The following is a 16,356-nucleotide window of genomic DNA, read 5'->3' as shown; positions in this document are numbered from 1 at the left end:
AGCCGCGGGCGGCGGTAGTACGATCACTAACCCATCAAGTGAAACGATCGATTGAATTTTCTTTCATTTAAAAAAATAGGCAGAGTTGAAGAAAACACTATACTAACACTAATATAACAAGGCTTAAAAGTTTGTTTATTTATTTGTTTAAACGCTAAGATCTCTGGATCTACTGGTCCGATTTACTTTGTTTTTCTTTTGTATGAAAGCTACATTACAACTACTACAAGGAGTGCTATAGGCTATACAACATTAAGGTGTAAGTCTTAGTTAGCATTAAATAAGGAATGACAATAATGTAGTAATGAACGCCATAGCGCATGCATTGCAAAAATAGCTAAATATATGTCTTTATCGCAAAAATATTCTGTATATATTTTATTACTTCTAAGTCTAAGTAAATATTTTTCGAAAAAATGAAAAATTAAAATAATTCAACGACTGCTGGCTTTCAGCCCAGGTTCAAAATTCGTGAAGGGCGCCCTTGACGCTGATGACATGAAGCAGCCACGTAGTGAAATGAAAACAAATTGTTTATGATTGAATGAATCAATCTGTTGGCAAATGCAGCATAATAAAAATGTTAGGTATAGCGCGCACTAGTGATTTTCGTCACCGTAACTGTTGCGTCACTGTCCCCATGTACATTAGGGGTTGTCCATTAATCACGTGAGGCTTGAAAGGGGGGGGGAGGGGTTTGATAAAAATCACGAAAATAACACAGGGGGGGGGGGGGGTTTAGTAAGATATCTCGTGTATTTATTTTTTCGTCTAACGCGCGATGTTGATTTTCAACAAAGCACAGTGCCAACAACTGACCTGCAAGATGCTTATCCAGTTGTTAGTGTTGAAGAATGTCTTGCTAATCCGTGGTCCGAGGACAATATACATTAAATATATTTATGTACTAGTACAATACATGTTTTTCCTATGATTAAACTCTTCGTTTATTATTATTGTTATGGCAATAAAAAAAAACTTGCAACCTGGTGTAGACATTTTTATTATGGTCCTTAATTTCAGAATAAAATACGATTATAGTTTATACCTGTATTTAAATTAAGATAATATTCAGAAAATTTTAAGATTCGTTGTAGGTACTAAAAATACACGTGATGTTGAGAAGGGGGAGGGGTGGTGGTCTTAAACCTCACTACGTATCACCAATGAGGGAGGGGGGGTTAAAATATGCTAAAAAAAGATCACGTGATTAATGGACAACCCCTTACACTAAATGAAGGTGCGCGCATTTGGATACGTGACAATTGGGTGACTTTTTGTCCGCGGAGGACGGCAACACGCCGGTGACGCAACTGTCACCGCGTCCATAGATTTGATTGCCCGTGCGCGCATTAGCAACTAAATGTCACTTCGTTCCTCCTCCCCCTTGCGGTTTCCATACTAGTCGTCTTCCGCATAAACATGAAACAGCAGCGTGTTGCATTGCAGTACCGAATTTTAATTTCAAGAATGGCGTCAAGTTCATCATCAAGGCAAAACGTGTGTTTTCATGAAGATGAAATAGACAATGACAATACTAATTGAAGAAATTGAGTTGAGGCCATTGCTCTAAGACAAATCCCTAAAGGATTATTCAAATAGTAATTTGAAAGCCAATATTTTCTACGTTTGCTTTTTTTTCTATTTCTTAATATAAATGCACAGACTTTTTTTTCTATTTCTTAATATAAATGCTCTTCGAGATCCATTTTATCAAGTGTAAAAAATTTCGTCACTGTCATCGCAAGTGCGCGCAGTCGCGAAAAGTATGGTGACATGTCAGTGACAAAAAATTTATTGTCACCGTGACAAAAGTCACCATTGCGCGCTATCCCTTATAGGTGGTATTCGGGCAATGCCGCGAGTGGGTCGCCAGTACCTTTCTAAGCCTATTTACGTACAAAAAAAGCAAACTATTTAATTTTTAGGCAATGTTGAATTGCAAGCATGACAATATAGTAATTTGTAGCACTTCACGGCACCTACAATATATTATATAGTACTCTTTGAATTTATTTTGTGACCTCCGGTGAAGTTATAGAAGCCATCTCATATCAACTTGACAGCTTTAATAGCTCATCAGAAAAAAAAAACAATTGACATTTGAGAAAAGTGACATTTGTGTTTTGACAAGTGACATTTCTTATTCTAACAAATATCAATATTTATTATGTTTTTCCAGTAAATTTAGTTCCTGATTGATTGTAAAATCTAAATTTATTGAAGAAATATCCTATGTATCCTACTTAATTATTGAAATTCATATAAAAGCTTAATGTTGTGTGAAATAGAATATGCAGTAATATTATCTTGCTCGAACTCTACGTTTCCCATTTTGCAAAATGGCTAAGACTGCTCAAGAATTCATACAAAGTTCATTTTCTCCAATAATTGCTACGCTTTGCAGTACAAAAGTGGAGAATGTAGTGTCAAAAAATAATTTGACTCTACCTGAATTATTGCAACCATTTTCAAAGTTAGATTGGGAAGGTATTTTCTCATACATTGTTTATAGGTATATTCATTTAACAAAATAAAAAGCAGTAGTTTGTTACATATTAATTAAAAATTACAGGACAATTTCGTGACCCAGGAGGAAATTCTTGTACTGTAAAAAATTTTAATTTAGTCATAAGAGATGTAAACTGGAAACCTCTCCAGCCTACTGATGCTAGAAGACAATTGAATAATGCTGTATTGCATAATTATGATGAAAAAAATGTTCCACTTAATACAGGTTTAATTTATATTCACTTTATTTTAAAATTTAACTTGCTCTGGTGTACATGTTTGTATCAGAGACTATGTTTTTTACAGGAGGGCAGAAAATTGATATACCACAAGCCACACCATGGTTTGATGCTTGGAGAGAAACTTATCTAGAAGTGCAATTCCCTTCTGATCATGAATTTACTAAACATTTCTTAGCTTGTATTATTGTTGCAACAACATTGGATGACAATATAGTTGATATTTACAATAGCTTGAATCAACAATATGCTCAGCTCCAGAATGTGGCCCCACCCAAATTGCCAAAATGGTTTAATAGCTCAGTTCTTAAGTCTTATCTTCTTTTACATGATGTGTCAGCAGTACCTAAGGAGAAGTAAGTCAGTACAATATTAAAAAAAATATATTTAAAAACGACGTAGAGGTCCTCAATTCTGTGGCTCTTGAAAACTGTCCACCATTTACCTTATTACAACAGCATCTAGAGAATTTTCCAAATCTCTTCTACCCTAAGATTATGCTAAAAAAAATCATTCATTTGTAGACTGAGCATTCTTTTTTATTGATGTATATAAACAATAGTTATTACTAAGTTTATTTTGTTACCTGTAACAATTAAAATTATTCCTGAACAATAATTAGAATTTACTCTTATGATTTTATATTCATTAATGATTCTTTTTTTTTATAGAACCTAATGTTAAGACACTCTATTTACATTAAGACACTTCCATTCCCTTCTTTTTGGCAAATTCTGGTTTCTTGGTGATATCAATGTTGCGGTTTGCCTAGTTACCAGATTGAGGAAATGAAAATATTAAATATTTCATTCCCTGAGAGGGAATTGAATGCACAACCTGTCAAGTTTACAGTTGCACCATTGTGCCCATGCCCCACAACTAGCAGCATGATGCTTTGTTAAAACTTTATCTAAGCGTCAAGCAGCTGTCAACACGCAGGATAATCCATTGAATGCTAAGTAGTTTCTTCTCATATATGTAATATGCTATAGTATATATATAATAATATAGTAGTTAGTAGTTAGTTAGATAATACACCAGCAACTTGCTCTTCAATATGGCCTTGTAGAATTGGAGGTGCCTTACTACAGGTACAATCCCATGTCTGTTCTTGAAAATAGCTGTGCTTTGCTCTACTAGGATCGGTCTATTATTACTGACAGGTATATTGTTGCCAATAGACCTGATATAGTACTAGTAGACCGAGTGGCGCGCCGCGCAGTGATTGTTGACGTTACCATTCCACATGATGACGATCTCGTGAAGGCCGAAAAAGAAAAACAATCTAAATATTTGGACCTAGCCCATGAGATTACCGCCATGTGGGATGTCAATGCGACTATCATTGTGCCGATAGTGGTTTCGGTTAACGGTTTAATAGCGAAAAGCCTCGACCAACACCTTAAGAGGCTATCGCTTAGCTGTTGGATCAAGAACCGGATACAGAAGGCAGTATTACTTGAGACGGCACGTATTGTGCGGCGGTTCCTCTCTCTGGAGCCCTAGCCTCCGATGGCTTGGACCCTTGTCCCGCCCTCGGAAGAGTGGTTTTTTTTTATATTTTTAAATGTATCTTTTTTATAATAATTTATATTTAAAAATGTAAAATTGATTTACTAATTTAATAAAAGTATATTCTGTATTTAGTAGTTATATACTTTTTAACATCTTTCGCAGTGCAGAAAAAGCTTTTGATATCATAAAACAGACTTTTGGAGCTTCAAATTGTTTCATGTTATCCATTAATTCAAAGCAACCTTCAGATCCGAAACTACCAACTGATTACTGGAATCAATATCTAAAGAGGCCAACTGATTTACAGGTGCGCAGTACATATTATTATGAACATTTATACGGGTTTTTATTATTTTTATATTTAAAAACACCATCTTGTATATTTTATAAGAACTTCAGTATGTTGTTCACTTTTATTTCTATGTATATATAGTTTACGTTATACCACGTATATTAATAACTAGCCGCTGACCTGGGCAGCTTCGCCCGCATTAACTATACGAATATTTATTAAATATTTTTATGAAATTATATCCAGTTTAGGGAGGGAATTCTAATAAAACATGTAACACATGTTCAATGAAATGTTTTTAAGAGTCTAAATTTCAAATTTTATAAAAATTGATGCCTATTTAAAAAAAAAAACTTTCAACCCCTATTTCATTCCTTTAGGGTTAAAATTTTCGAAAATTCTTTCCTTTCCAAAATCCCAAATTTCACGTTTCTATGCACAGCATCCATGCATTCATATAAAAATAATATATTGAAGATATTTATTGTCTTCTGTGGAAATTCCAGTTTACTAACCCTGTTATGCGCAGGATAAATATATTAATATTATTTAGCTTCAACCCAGTTTCAAGACATTCTAATCTCAGTTTTCCCGCCTGAATTATCTTACACTGATACGAGATAATACGTGTTGGGTGACGTAATGAAAATAATTCATTCTCCACAGTAGGGATGATTTAAATCATTCAATCCATAACCTTCATGTTTAAACTCAGATGATATCCTACATCGCTCCACTGGCCTGAATAATTTCCATGTATAATTTTCGTTTTATTTATAAAATAGTAGTTTTTATGTAAAATATTTATAATGGTATTTTATTTTGTATTATTTTTATAGAGTGATTCACAGTCTCTCTCCGCTTTTTCGATACCACCCCTTGAATCACAAGTAGGATTTCAACCAGCAAATGTTACTACACCAGGTAATTATTCGTTATATTCTTAAATTATTCATTATTTATTATTGTTAGAGTCCAGTGTGACAAGTTGTGGGTTCGATTCCTACTCGACGAAATAAAATAAAACACTAGAGCGAAGAAATGAAAATATTAAATATTGAGCAAAGCGAGCAGAGCGCTCTACTGGAGACTTTTTACACGCTTTGTCACCAATAGGCTAATCCAGCAAGTATCGTACCATTTCGGAATCCAGATTAAATGCGCCAACTTTTAAAGTTACTTGCAAAAACAGTGTAGTACATTTTTTTTATAGTACAGTCGGTTAAAGTTGGGTGTACTAAATATTTTTAATTTAATGTTTGGCAAAAACACGGCATTTTATTGAAAACCGATGCAGGTATATTTCAATCTTAAACCTTAATTCACAGAAGGGTTACTCATGATTACATTACAGAAAAAAAAAATGAAAAAATAGTAATATTTGTAGTCTTAGGACTTGAAAAATCATCACAGGTGTCGGTTTTTCCGATATTTTATTAAATCAATATAATATGAAAAATACATGACACAGATTTTTTTTTATATTTTTCTCATAACTGTCACGACTTGGTCTATCACCTGTTTTCGTTTTATCGTTGACTCCTGGGACACCTGTATATGTACATATATGGTGTACAAATAAAATATAAAAAGTAATGATTAAATTATAAAAGAAATTTCAGACGAAAAGCAAAACACCCCAAGCACCATAAACCCTGAAGGTGGTCATCCGCTCACTACTGAGAATGATGTTTATGATAATGCTAACAGCTTGCAGGTATATTATATTTTAGTATTTTTACTGTAATTATAAAAACATAAATGTAAAGGCTGTAATATGAAGCGGTTGTGTTTTACTGTAAATGAAACGACTGTGGGTTCGATTGCTATTCTACAATTATCTAATTGATCAATATATGTATTTAAAAAAATAAATTGCTTGTTACACAATTGTTGAAAAATCCATTTCTATTGGATATGAAATATTGTTTATATTTCTTTACAGCCTTACTCATTCTCTGGTAGCTCAGAAAGTGTTAATGTGTATGGAAAACAATATGACAGTATGTCTGAAATACATGGAGCAGCATTAAATATGAAGGACATAGAGGCCATTAAAACATTCTTACAAGAATATGTTTCAAAGGCTCTTATTTTACACTTGGAAAAACTAATAGCACAATTATCTGAACTTGTAAGTATTTTTTTAGCTTCACGCTGTCCTGATATAGCAGGTTAATCAGAGGGAACTAAATGTCTTAACATGCCAGTGTTAAAACACTGGGCACCGTTCAGTTTTCGAGACATTGCCATAACGCCACGCTTGGTATCAGAGCGAGTAAATTGAAATAATTCATTCCTCTGATTATTCTGGAATATTTGTTATTAATTATAAAGTAAATAGATATATATTCATTAATTATTTAAAAATATATTTTTTTAAAATTGTTTTCAGTTTTCTGCTTTTCAAATAAGTAAGAAATAGAGAAGGCGTTGCTTCACATGTTTTTTTGTTACCTGTTTATAATTATATTGTTATAGGTCGCAAATAAAAAAGGTGTCAGTAGATCCTTGTTGTCAGCTACGAAAAGATGGTTTACAACTGGAAAGTCTGGGAATACAGCTGTCAATAACACTGTTATGTATGTACATGTTTGATTATTTTTCTCATGCATTATTATTTACTACATTAGTATATTTTATTATTTATCAGTTATCTGATTTATTATTATATTCATAACTAGAGATGTGAACAATTTGGCAGCAGTTTCACGCTTAGCAGGTTAGGCAATGAAAACGATTATACGTTACGTTACGTTTATAGTAATGCGCAAAAAGACAAAATCTGAAAATGATAAATTAAGGCCGCCGTGTCGTGACGCAGCAGCTCAGCGTTTGATTTTACACTCAACGGTTGTGGGTAAGATGCTCACGCGGGAGAACGAATTACTTTCTTAATTAAATTATTTAAAAAATTGGCCGGAAAATCGACAACGAAGCGTCTTGCCACTAGGTTCCTTGTGCCTACCCCGGTATATGCGGGATACAGTGTGATTAGGACAAAATTTCATGTGACTTCAGCTACTCCAGCGACTGTCCAGAGCTGCAGCTGCGCCGCCTGGGGGACGTGTACTTCATGTGCGGGCAGTGGCAACGCGCGTTCGACGCCTACCACACCGCCAAGCGCGAGTTCTACACGGATAGCGCGTGGCTGTGCTATGCTGGCGCGCTCGAGATGGCCGCCGTCAGCGCCTTCATGGCGGGCGACGCCACACGCAAAACCTTTGGATATATGGAAGAGAGTATTGTCACCTATCTTAATACGTGCAGGTTAGTTGGTTGGTCGTAATAGCTAATATTATATGTATAAATTTTATGAATTTTATAGATAATTTACATTTTTATATAACGAATACAGAGTCATGCAGAGATGCTAACAACATAAATAAGTTGAAACAAGCTAATAACAATTTCGACGTAGCTCGATGAGAACGTATGGCTTAGTTGATCATAGCGCTTGGACGGGGTCCAAAGATACGCGGGTTCAAATCTCTATTCGTTCAATTTTTATATGTTTTCTTAATAAGTATTTGTATATTATATTTTTTATAATAATTATGATTTCAGATAATTTAGGACCTTTCACACATCTTGTGATATAATGTCACTATTTCGACCCCCTCCCCTCTTAACGTATGATGTGATTAATAGTTGAATCATAACTTAAATAAATGCATATTATATGTTTAGGATGGTACAATACGCTGTACGTGCAACATTGCTTTCCGTACCGTGTTTAATCAACGCGGGCTTATACGGCGAAGCTGCTAAACAACTAATACGTATGACGTCTGAGGATAGCGACTTGCGTAGTGCCATGCTTCTAGAACAGGCAGCTTTGTGCTTTCTTAAAGGACCCAGTAACAAGATCATGTCAAGGAAGTACGCCTTTCACATGGTGCTCGCAGGTCATAGGTTCTCGAAGGCAGGCCAAAAGAAACATGCTTACAGATGCTATAAACAGGCATATCAGGTAATTTTATCTTTGAATCAAATCAATTTAATGTAGTGTAATTCTCGTAGCTTTCGCTAAATTGTCAATGATGCTTATGTCAATATAACAAAATTATAAAGTGCATAGTACACGTTCATTTATCTTTATATATTATGGTGCTCAATGAACATGTTTTTTACCATTTTAGCAATGAGTTACCGATAAAAAGAACGAAATAATTACATGAGCAGCCTTATATTATAATATTATAAGTGTATTACATTGATAAGTAGCTTTGTTCTCTTTCCCACATAGTTAGATAGGGCTCTATCTGTCTTCTCTAGGACCTAGTGCCAGACACTCGTCTTCACTTGCCACCTAAATTCGACACGTTTGCGTTTTGAGTGGCAGAACGTTGCTGTTTTTTTTAATAAATCCGTGAAATAATAATGTTGTACAATTGCCCCTGTGTTGATACAAAACTATGCAGTTGCGCCACGTCGGTCACTTTTTTCTTCATGCTATATTCTACTTAGAGTGGGGTAGTGTTATAACATTTCATTCCCCAATTTTCGTCCAATTTTCTTGACATAGCGTGTTGAGTCGAAGAACTTACGTAATGAGTATATAATACAGGTGTACAAAGACAGCGGCTGGCGGCTGTCGACGGACCACGTGCAGTTCGCGCTGGGACGGCTGGCGGGTGCGTTGCGAGCGCCGCGCGACGCCGCTGCCTGGTTGCGCGCGCCTCTCGCCCCCGCGCCTGCCGCCGCCGCCGCTCCGCAGCCCGCCGCCATGCAGGACGCCTTCCTACGCGAGTTCATGTTGGCGCACCAGGCAAGTTGCATGCCCTATTCTAACAGCCGGTCCAGATGACACTTGTTTACGCGAGTTAGTTGACTCGTGCGCAAGTCACCGTCATCTGGACATGCCCTAATACACACAGCCTGCTACGGTGACGTCACTTGGTGAGAATATATGTCGCAGAAATGATTTGTTATTGAATATCACAAGCTGATAAAACTTTCGTAATAAGAAAATGTTGATTTAAAGACCAATGGATCTCATATGCAAATATGTGTGATGTGAGTATTTTTTATATTTTGTAGAAATATAATAAAGATAATGTTTGGACTTTATATTGTACAACCTTTGATATGAATCATTAGTATAGCCTATTTCTTAAAATAAAAAATCAAATTATATTAAAACTATCCATATACTGAAATCTAAATTAGTAGGCACACAAGTAGAATTATCGAGTGTCATATCTTTCATATGCTTTATCTTTTTGTCAATTATTCGGTATAGCTGTTATAACGTGTTGTTTGTACTTGTGATCTTTTATATCTAACCAAATAATTGTAACAATTACATTGAATAGATATATTTCTTTTGTTTAATTTAGTTTATTATTAAACTATTTGTTAAGTCGTATACACTGTAATATTTATTTATATTACCTTTTTTTATTAAACTCCATTCAATAAAATTGATCTTATTGTATTTTCTATAATCATGTTTTAAAATAACTTGAAGACTAATTTGGTAATAATAAACAATACAAGTGGACGGACACGCAAGAATAAGTAACGTATCAGTATATTTTTATCAAGCATACCTTAATTAAATTCTAAATGTTGATATATTTGGCGGTGTACTGGTTACAGCAATGGGTAGAAACATCAGAAGAGTTTATAGAACGACTTCCAGTATTGCCGGTGCCTTTACTATGTATTGAGGATACGGCAGTACTTTGTGTGGGCCCCGCGCCCTTGTCGTCCCCGGGCAGGACGCCCGCCACCTCCCTGTCCCTACCACCGACTGATACAACTGAAGATGATCTGTATTGGCACAAAATGGAAGAAATATTATTACAAATAGCCCAAGGAACAGTACCAATGATCTTTAAACCAACAACGGACTTGTACACTAGGAAGACAGACGCCAACCCAATTGTCGCACAAGGAGGTGAGCACTATGCAGATAATTAATAATTATAACCCTATTCTATTCTTATACGTTGGTGACATATTAGTACAACATTATATTTTAGATTTATTCCATTCTAACAGATAACAAATTAATTTCAGAACCAATACAAATTTCCATCACATTGTTCAACCCGTTAAAAGTTTCGCTACTTTTGAAAGATGTAGAGTTATTATGGCAATTTACCCCCAGTGAAGGAGACGCAGTGACGCCTAGTGATGAAATATTAATCAACGAACCATCACTAGCTTCAGGCAGAAGTTTGGAGAATAATATAATAATAGGACAAAAGATCAAATCAATTCTCTTAGACGGTGATGGTAGAAAAGCATTGAGTTTTATCATAACACCTTTAAAAATTGGTCAATTGCTTGTACAAGGATTAGTTTTTAAGTAAATATTTGATATCATTGTTTTATAAATTATAATATTAATAAGTTTATTAAGTAAAAAAAAATTTTTGTAGATGAAAGATCTTCTAGTATATAAATTTTAACTATATAAATGTATTGTCATTTCAGGCTTATTAATATGGGTGAGGGTAAAGAAAACGAAAATGGCGTTGCAATTATTGGGAAGTTAAATTTACAAAGTGGCATCAGCAACTCTGATAAGCTTTTAAATATAACAGTCATTCCAGAGACACCTTGTATACAGGTTAATATTAATCTCGTTGAGATACTTATAAAGAAAGAAGATATTATAATTGAATTATTAAAATCTAAAATATATATTTCGATATAATATTTCAATTCAAACTGCAATAGTGTATATTCTTCTAAAGTTTTTAATTTTCTTTGTAGATGACTCTCTCGGAAGTTAGTGCCGACGTAATAAGTGGTGAAATTTTAACAGTGGATCTTGATTTCCGTAATGTTGGTCCAGTTCCTATGAAAAATTTATATATAGCAGTTTCTCATCCTGATTGTATGAGTGTGGTCAGTGCGATTGATAACAAAGATGACTTCAAAGTGCTCTATGAAGAAAAATATTTTGAACCACCTGATTACTCTGGTTAGTCAAAAAAAATCTGTTATAAATACTATGTTATATATTATTTGTACGAATGCGTTTTTTCTAAAAGTTATTTAGTAGTTGTACAGTGTATGTTTAGTTAGAATTAGAAGTGACCGCTTCGTTTAACCCGCACAGATGAGCGGGCGGCGCGAGCGGCGGCAAGGGCGCGCGCGGCGGCCCGGCGCGTGACGCGCGTTGGCGCCCGCGGCGCGTCCCTATTGCTGCGGCCGCAGGCGCGCACGCCACGCCTCTACCTGCTCGCCTACTACGAGACCGGCCAGCGCGCGAGGCCCCACCGCCTCTTGAGACACGTCTTCCGGTTCGATCCTACTGTTAGTATAACCTCATTTTATCCATTATGATAAGTTAATCGGTAATTACACGGCACGGCACATTTTGTAGTGTACTCCGCTAGTATTCTATTTAATAGGAGGTTTTTGTTTACACCTTTTCATTACATGTGAAGATCTAGGACCATGATACTTACACATATCTATAACCTTGTTAAACACATGGTACCTAAATCTTGTGACGCAGTGCACTAGACGTAGTGTGGTCGCTGCTATCGTTTATTTGATGTGTTATATTTATACAAGTGCTGACATACTTATTTATGCTAGTTACAAAATGGTGAAATGAGTCACACCAACACATAAAAAAATACTATAACAGTTACTACATTGTAAATATAATATAAAACAAAAAACATGTCTCATTCTTAAATAAAGTTTAATGTTTCTAACACTTTATTTCTTCTCTTTCACCATCCTCCAAGGAGCACAATTTTCACAAACAATAAAATAAATATTTATTAGTCGATGAATAAAGTATAACATAACATATTGAGACCACGAATTGGAACCACAACCAAAGATGAAGCAAAATTATTAAATATATAACAAAAATTTATTACATCATTAAAAAACCTATCATTATCTAAAAAATACTTCGCGATATTATATACCCCGACTATTGTAGTTATGTCTATATGAGTACTATTTATATTTCAAAATTGACTGAATGTCAAAAGCAAAGAATTATCATTATGGATATTTTTGAACCTGTAATATATCACTTATCTAATATCGATTGTGTTCTTAAAATTTTGTTAAAATAAATTAATTATTTAAAAAATTACGCCACTTCTTTTTCGTCCCATAATTTATGAATATATAAAGTAAGATGATTTTTATTATTTTTAAATTGGCTGGCACCAATCCATTTAAAATAAGTAATCCGTTACATATAATATACAAATGATATATACAGTCGAATTGGCGGTAGCTCTCCAGCAGAAAAATATATGTGCCGAACTTTTCGTAAGCATATTATTATTTATTAATTTTAGAAATATCAGTAACACATTTTTCTAATAAGACCTTATAAATGTATAATTTGAAAAGACTTATTTCTTTCTTATAATAATTTTAATTAATTTTAAATTAAAAAATTTTTCATTACAGGAATCAATTGAAATTGTAGCTACACCTCGACGTGGCATGAAAGTTGTTGGTGAAAACGTTTTAGAAAATATGCACTTATCAGTAGAGGTAAAGAACATATGCAACGAAAAAGAAGACGATATTAGTATAGAAATGTTGGAAACATCGTTATTGAGTCGACAATGGAAACTGACAGATCTCACTAGTCCATTACAAACGAATAATAGCCTCATTTCGCGTGAGAAAGTGCATTTTATTCTAAAGAGTGTCAGAATAATCGACACGTTACCTGAAGGCCACATTGAGTATTCTTGCCTCAAACTTGCTCAACATTTAGCGGAAAGCAAATTAAATATCGATAGTCCGCCCTATTCAAAATTTGTTACAGATGAAATATCTTCCCTGTTCGATACACCAGATCCCATATACGACACTGAAAAGAAAGCTGGCTTAATACAATCGATGTTTGTTTTGAGATGGAAAGCGTATAATAAAAAATCTGGACGTACGAGTATTGGTCAAAGTTGTCTTTGGCTTGATTGTTTCACTAAAACTATTTCTCGGCATAGGGAAAAGCTCCTTATGGATTTACCACATGCTATCCATATCGATGATGCAGCAGATGGCAGATTAGATTTGCACGAAAATAAAGGGAAGACTGAAAAGAACAATTTTATAATATTCAGACTGGAACATTCAAATTATATTGATCATAATTTTAATATTAACAAATTATGTATGATACCTGTTATAATTAACATCGTGAATTGCTATGGATGCCCTGTTTCAGTATTTATAGAGATATCGAAACAAAAAAACAGGTAGCTATGAACGCAGTTAAGAAAAAATATATAGTTATTATTTATATTCTGTTATAATTAAGATTTATATTTAAATATATTTTACAGAGACACTTCAGGAGAGCTTGGATGGGCCGGTGCTTTGAACAATGGATTAGATTTGGATTCCAAAGAAATAGGATTGAATGTTAATCTGGAAAAATTTGAATCCCGTCGCCTTCAAGTAAAATTATGAAACAATTGATTTAAAATTGCGTTGCCCTATAAATAAGACACTCTGTTGTCCATTTTCTATTCTAATTCTAGATATTTGCTTGGAAATAAAAAAATATATTCCCCCAAATGATAATAGCACCCTGAATGTTGCGTTTGCGAAATATTCTTTTATTCTTTATTTTTTTTATTTTTACGTGTGTCCCGCACATGGCCGAGTCGACAGAGGGAACCTAGGAAATTATTGTTACAACATTTCGTTCTCATTAAGACACTTCCGTTTCCGCCGAGTTCTCGAGGCATTGCGTATTGAGTAGCGGAACTCAACGCCTCGCTCTGGTTTATTATCAGAGCTAGGAAACAAAAGTGTTAAATATTTCATTCTCTCGAGTAAGAATTGAACCTACAACCGTCGTGTTTACAGGCTTATTCCCTTGCGCCCATTGACCTTTCAGTAATATTTAATATTAATAAAACTGCCAAATAAATAAAAAAAGTAATATTACAATAGGTAAGTTAACTGTTATTAAAGAAATTTCAATAAACAATAAAATTTGTGATTTCTTTTTATTATATATTTTTCAATTTATTTTTTATTGGTAGTGTATTATTTCTTTAATATTGGTATTTTCAATATAGGTTCGTGCTCTGTGCGCCGCCCCTGGTACATATTTGGTAGGTTCAGCTTTCTCCATAACTACAATTTGGGACATGAACAAAAAGGCCACTACGCAATTCCCTAATGGCACGTCATTGTTAATTGTAAAACAAATATAATGAAAACAAATATTTATGAACTATTACTATATTAAAAAATGTTGCATTATGACATTTTTATTTTTATTTCTTCAAACCAATTCCAATAAAATTACAGCCTTGCTTTGAAACACTGGTTTTTTATGTATATTTATTTATATGTATGTAGTTACAACTTGATTGAATGTACGCAAAATGAAGAGATTTAACGATTCCTGTACCAGTGTTTTACGATTGTTTCTTTTCTTACATATTTATTAAATATACATATCATTTAACAAAAATATCAATCGTTGATTATATGCAATCCTTAGAATTGGGCTAAATGTTTCTAATATATATATTCTTTAGTAAAATCCTATTGGGTAAGTTATTTTGTACAATATTGCACTAAAACTAATCATTATTATACTGAAAAATACGATTCCTTTCATCTTGACGCTATCCCTTGCAGCCCGTAGCAGGATAGGCAAAACTAGACCTAGTGTTAAGACACTCCGTCTCACCCTTTCCTCTGGATGAGGCATTACGTGTCGAGTGGTGGAACGCAACACCGTCTGGTGTCGAGGCAAAGCGCGGCTTTTAGTTCCGCCACTCAACACGCAATGCCTCCAGAATTCGGTGCATAATGGGGAACGGAGTTCACTAGGATCTCTCTGCTTACGCTGCCGTGTGCGGGATACCTTATGACGAAAAATAAATTAATTTTTAACAAAAAGAAAAACCGACTTCTAACAACGAACTAAAAAGTGAAAAATAAATATACAAAGATTTTATAATTTTGAAGTCTGTGCCAAGTAAAACAAACTGGCTTAGTAATTAGATATTGTAGTAAAGGTGTTGTAGCATTAGCTTGACACCGAAATATCTTTAATATTTTTCGTTTATTAAGTATACAAAACTAACCAAATGGTTAGTAAAAAAATAAAAGTAAAACGCATAAAACATTTACTACTCTACTTTGATTAATTAACAAAAAAACTAACTGTATAAAACTAAAAAGAAAACGAATCAAGCCCAACATTACATTATATTATTAGGATTAACATTCGTGACCTATTTTAAATTTAAAAGGGTCCTTGTAAAGAATATATTGTTTGAAGAATAGACTCGACTGTATCGACTTCCCCGATCCTAATGAACTTTTTTTTTAGTTTTATGTAGTAGTTTTATGTTTTGATTTATATAACATTTTTTTTAACTTTTTTGTATATAATTATTTGCTTCTAGTAAAGTAATGCCGTGGGAATTTCAACCCGCTGTCGCAGCCCAATATCAGTAGGCTATAAAGATAAACTAAAGAATTATTAAAATATAGGGGAAAAGTGTACAAGATGATCCCATTAACCCTCTTAATAGGATCATCTCGTACAGTGTGAAAAGTAAAGTTTCTTATTAATAATTTTATTTTTAGAATTTGGAATTAATAAATAGATTTTATTACTCGTGGACGACAATAATTAGCAGAGTCACATTTGACAAGTACTTAGTTTCGGCACGGCCGAAGGTTCAGCCCGTTTTTTGACCGAAACTATGATTTTTAGCTGAAACCGGCCGAAACTAAACCTTTAATCGATCACTAAAAATTACCTTGTTTCGTTTATCACTGTATAGCCCTAGTTAACTAGTCGGCTTGTAGGGAACA

General features: G+C 34.0%; 1 protein-coding gene across 2 annotated transcripts; it reads left to right on the top strand.

The window, feature by feature from the left end:
- Positions 1-1,837: 1,837 nt before the first annotated feature.
- l(3)76BDm (trafficking protein particle complex subunit 8 homolog l(3)76BDm) lies at positions 1,838-14,784 on the top strand. Of its 2 annotated transcripts, none has more exons than XM_085190623.1 (19): positions 1,838-2,490; positions 2,576-2,737; positions 2,818-3,106; positions 4,428-4,572; positions 5,397-5,481; positions 6,171-6,274; positions 6,503-6,691; positions 7,039-7,139; positions 7,579-7,827; positions 8,248-8,530; positions 9,128-9,328; positions 10,162-10,462; positions 10,585-10,876; positions 11,005-11,140; positions 11,287-11,497; positions 11,636-11,832; positions 12,964-13,763; positions 13,851-13,965; positions 14,595-14,784. In XM_085190623.1, exons 1-19 carry the CDS (start codon positions 2,343-2,345, stop codon positions 14,730-14,732), a joined length of 4,146 nt encoding a protein of 1,381 aa, XP_085046749.1. In that variant the 5' UTR covers positions 1,838-2,342; the 3' UTR covers positions 14,733-14,784. The 2 variants fall into 2 exon arrangements, with proteins under 2 accessions (XP_085046749.1, XP_085046750.1); XM_085190624.1 differs by having other exon boundaries at positions 1,839-2,490; positions 6,180-6,274.
- Positions 14,785-16,356: the final 1,572 nt, after the last annotated feature.

This window comes from Heliconius melpomene, chromosome 10 (genome assembly GCF_056956725.1).
Source record: "Heliconius melpomene rosina isolate 202511_hmr_F chromosome 10, ASM5695672v1, whole genome shotgun sequence".
NCBI lineage: Eukaryota > Metazoa > Arthropoda > Insecta > Lepidoptera > Nymphalidae > Heliconius > Heliconius melpomene.
The sequence above is the reverse complement of the archived record's forward strand: the minus strand, read 5'-3'. Positions and strand labels throughout refer to the sequence as shown.